The sequence below is a fragment of the Calidris pugnax genome, unplaced genomic scaffold (genome assembly GCF_001431845.1).
Source record: "Calidris pugnax isolate Ruff unplaced genomic scaffold, ASM143184v1 scaffold15, whole genome shotgun sequence".
Classification (NCBI taxonomy): Eukaryota; Metazoa; Chordata; class Aves; order Charadriiformes; family Scolopacidae; genus Calidris; species Calidris pugnax.
In genome coordinates, this window is record NW_015090774.1 from 4,903,850 (window position 1) to 4,907,500 (window position 3,651).

At 34.0% G+C, this 3,651-nt stretch overlaps 1 protein-coding gene across 4 annotated transcripts in view; it reads right to left on the bottom strand.

Moving 5' to 3' along the window:
• Nucleotides 1–408: 408 nt before the first annotated feature.
• Nucleotides 409–3,651, bottom strand: part of GRIA2 (glutamate receptor, ionotropic, AMPA 2) — a 94,679-nt gene continuing 91,436 nt past the window's right edge. For all 4 annotated transcript variants that reach the window (XR_001412245.1, XM_014943670.1, XM_014943679.1 and 1 more), the window contains one exon: nt 409–3,295. Coding sequence is in view for 1 of the 4 variants with exons in the window: in XM_014943705.1 (XP_014799191.1) it covers nt 3,131–3,295 (165 nt within the window). In the remaining 3 variants the exon portion in view is untranslated. The remainder of the gene's footprint in view (nt 3,296–3,651) is intronic.

Genomic DNA, 3,651 nt, shown 5'->3' on the forward strand with positions numbered 1-3,651 from the left:
TTGGACACATCAACAATCTGTTGAAGTAAAAAAATTACCGATTCAAAGTGACAATTTTTGAGTAGAGTTACTGAATATATACTTAATCTACTTGCATTATCATCCTATCACACTGCCATTACAACCATGATCAAGAAGGTTACATTCCAGAAATACAACTATTTTGCTGGCAAGAAAGTTACATTACTTTGTTTGTGATAACACGATAACGTGATAATGCGAACTACAGTAAATCTATCCTTGAGTGACAAGATGATTTGGGGGGAGATTTATATTCTCCTTGCAAAACTCTTCAAGGAAATTTCATGTCTGTGGGGACAAACAGGTTTGCTTTATGTAAAATCTTAGGAAAATACATTTATAATAAATAAGAAACCAGATTTCAATAATACTAAACAGACATTAAAGGTCTTTTGCCTTTTTTAAGAAGATTTTTTATGTATGATTGAAGTTTATACAACACTCCAGAAAAGCCATCATGTGTTAGATTGAAAAATAAAATCAGAAGCATTTTCTGTCATATAGGTATACATGAAAAAACAGAAATGTTAATGTCTTAGAAAGTATGTCCAGCTTTGTACCGTTACTCATTTAACAAAGCAGAAAGTAAGATACTGTAAACAAAAAGCTACAGTAAAGGACATTTTGAAATTTACACAAGTTTGAGTTCATAAACATTTTGGTTGCTCCATAACAGTTTTCATATAAAATGAATAAAAAACCCTTGGACAGCTTTCATCACTCTTGACTACTTTTCACTTAAATGCACACAGACATACTTTATATAGCAATATACTGATGTACTGTAACATGGATATTAAACTATGATTACTGCTTTTTAACTCAGATGTGTATTATCCAATCAATATTATCTGTAATTGAAATACTCATACATTATGTATTCCCATCATGTTGTTAAGTATAAAAACATGAAAATATAACTTTACATTATTTCAGTTATATACATCAGTTCAGGCTTGACAAAGATTTTTTTACGCTACGATTTTTAGAGGAATAAGCCCAGAGGTACAATAAATAGCTTTCCACTGTATACAGTAATGCAATTCTACTTTTTCAAAAAGTTTAGATTACCATATGAATATTATTTTAGTTTGGTCATTCTAGCATTGAACATTAAAAACTGGAATGCATTCCCCAACATTCCTGATGAGGAGTAATGCACAGAACACCTATGGATTACAGATGTGTCAAGAAACGGTTCAGTTTTGTTAGGGGGAAGTTACTGGTTAAGTTTGACATTGAAAACACTGTATGTACCTCAGTTGCTGACTGCACTGAGAGCATACACTGTGTTCACGTGCTTTGCAGAAACAGGCTCCCCATAAGAAGGGACTTCAAGTTTCTGATAAAGGCTCTGTCTTCTCCGATGTTCAGTAAACACTTTACTTAAGCCTAAAGAAATGGATTTCAACTAAAACTGCAAGTCGTATTTCAAATTTTACTCAAGAAAAAAATAAAATAGAGATCTACTGATACTGCATGAGGCAATGCATCCACGATGCAGAAAAATGTAAGCTTTTCAACTAAATGTACAGAGTTTTATCTACAGGGAAAGCCGGAGAAACATGATGTTGCTTTGATTTGCATTAGCATTTAAATTAACGTTATTGCACCCCTCCTAGGATTCCTTTTTGCTTTGTAAGTAGAGTTATCATTTTTAAATACACATAATTAAAATGTATGGTAACTTGAGATTGCAAAGACTATTCATAATGATTAAGACTCAGGAAAGTTTTAAAAATTTCATCAGTACAGACTTGCATCTAATTCGAGTTATTATCGAACTTAATTTAAAAAGACATTGCCAAGGTTTTGGGGTTTTTTTTCCACAACAAAGAACTTTACTAGCTACTGCTTAGAATTACCTTTTAACAGTTTGAAAACTGCTTCCTTAAAGGAACAATTTGAGATCTGTATTTGCTTCATACTTTAAAAAAATATTTAACGCTATTTTACTGCTTGCCATTTATCAGTTTTTACCAATAGTCTTCTCTCTCTGTACATGTATTTATGAACGCAATTGTACAAAAGTAGAGATAGATATGAACCAAATCTTTGGATCATAAGTCCCTGTATGTCAGAGTTAAGAGGAGCTCTAAATCAGCACCTATCTGACTCCTCATGTGCTGGTATGAAGTACCACTCTAACCCAGAACAACCTTGATCTTCAGAGTTCAAAACGCATATCTGGGCATCACAGCTTGGGCTCGTCTGTAGGAAAAAAAAAAAGTTGAACAGATTCAAGTGAGCTGGGGGTGGCGACACTGCCAGAAACTAAAACACTGACCCAACCTTGACAGTGTCCTTTTAGATTTCAGACTCTTTATAATCCAACAGTAGCTAGTAAAATTAATGGAACACTTGCAAATAAAACCATAGAAAAAAGTTTATTTCAAATGTCAAGCATCGCCAAGTAATTTTATATTAACACCAAATGTTAAAGAATAGGATATACAGCAAAGTTTTAATAACAATATTAAATTACAAGATTTGAACCTTTTACTTATTATTTCTTCTCTTCTCAACATAACATATTTGGCTTTGAAAAATATGGAACTGATGCTTTAAGCCTTATTTTCATATTCCACTTCCCCGCAGTCTAGATTTCTTTTTTTCTTTTTTTTCTTTTTTTTTTTTTTTTTTTTTTTTCTTTTGCTTATAACAACCATTATGGAAGCAAATTTATTTAAAAGCCAGTTTTTGTTTGTGAAAATACCTAAAAATATTTTTTTCATTTTAAATGTTTTTTTTTTTCTTATAAAACATGTCACATCTTGATGCAATTGATGTCAAGTGTGCTTAAGTCAATATGAACCAAGGGACTAACAACGGTGGCTGCAGAAACTGGTGTGTTGCCTGTACAACGACTTCAGTTAGATTACAGTACTTCCATGTTAGCTGTGCATGTCAGTCAAGCTTCATCTTGAACTTGTGTAGAAAATGGTGTTGTGTTTTGAACTAAGCATTCATTACAATCCAAGATGAACTCCACAAATATAAGAATTCTTGGCTGAAAGAAAAGTCTTCAAGATACTGGATGCCTCTCACCACTTTGACAATAAACGCACAAGAAAACCATTGTGTAAGGCACTCAAAAGGTTCTTATCAATCACGAGAGATCAGTCACACTGACATTCATTCCCATGCCAGGACTCACGTAAGGTACTGCATGCACTGCTTTTGGAAATTCTGGAGTCATAACACGTCCATTTTCTCCAGTACTTCCTGTAATTGACAGCCTTGCCTTGCTCCTCATGGCATCATTCAAGGTCATCTTAAGAAAGAGAGAGAAAAATAAAATGATACATTACAGAAATTCAGTGTTTGAGACAGAGGGGCCTGATTCTCTTCTTCCTTACATGGGGCTGGCAGCAGTGTAACTCCATTGGCTTCAATGGGGTTACTCTTGACTTACTCTAGAGTAAGCGAGAGGAGAATCAGATCTTTTTTGCAGTTCCTTTAGAAAGCCTTTAGCAAATGAAAACAAACAACTAAAGCAAAAGCTGAGCTACACTTAGTCAAGCACATCTATGCCAGGACGACCAACATTCACCGAAGGACTTGCAGTCAGTAACTGGTCATTCAGTTCGTTACTGACCGGGAACGTGGAGGAACAGCAACAATACATAC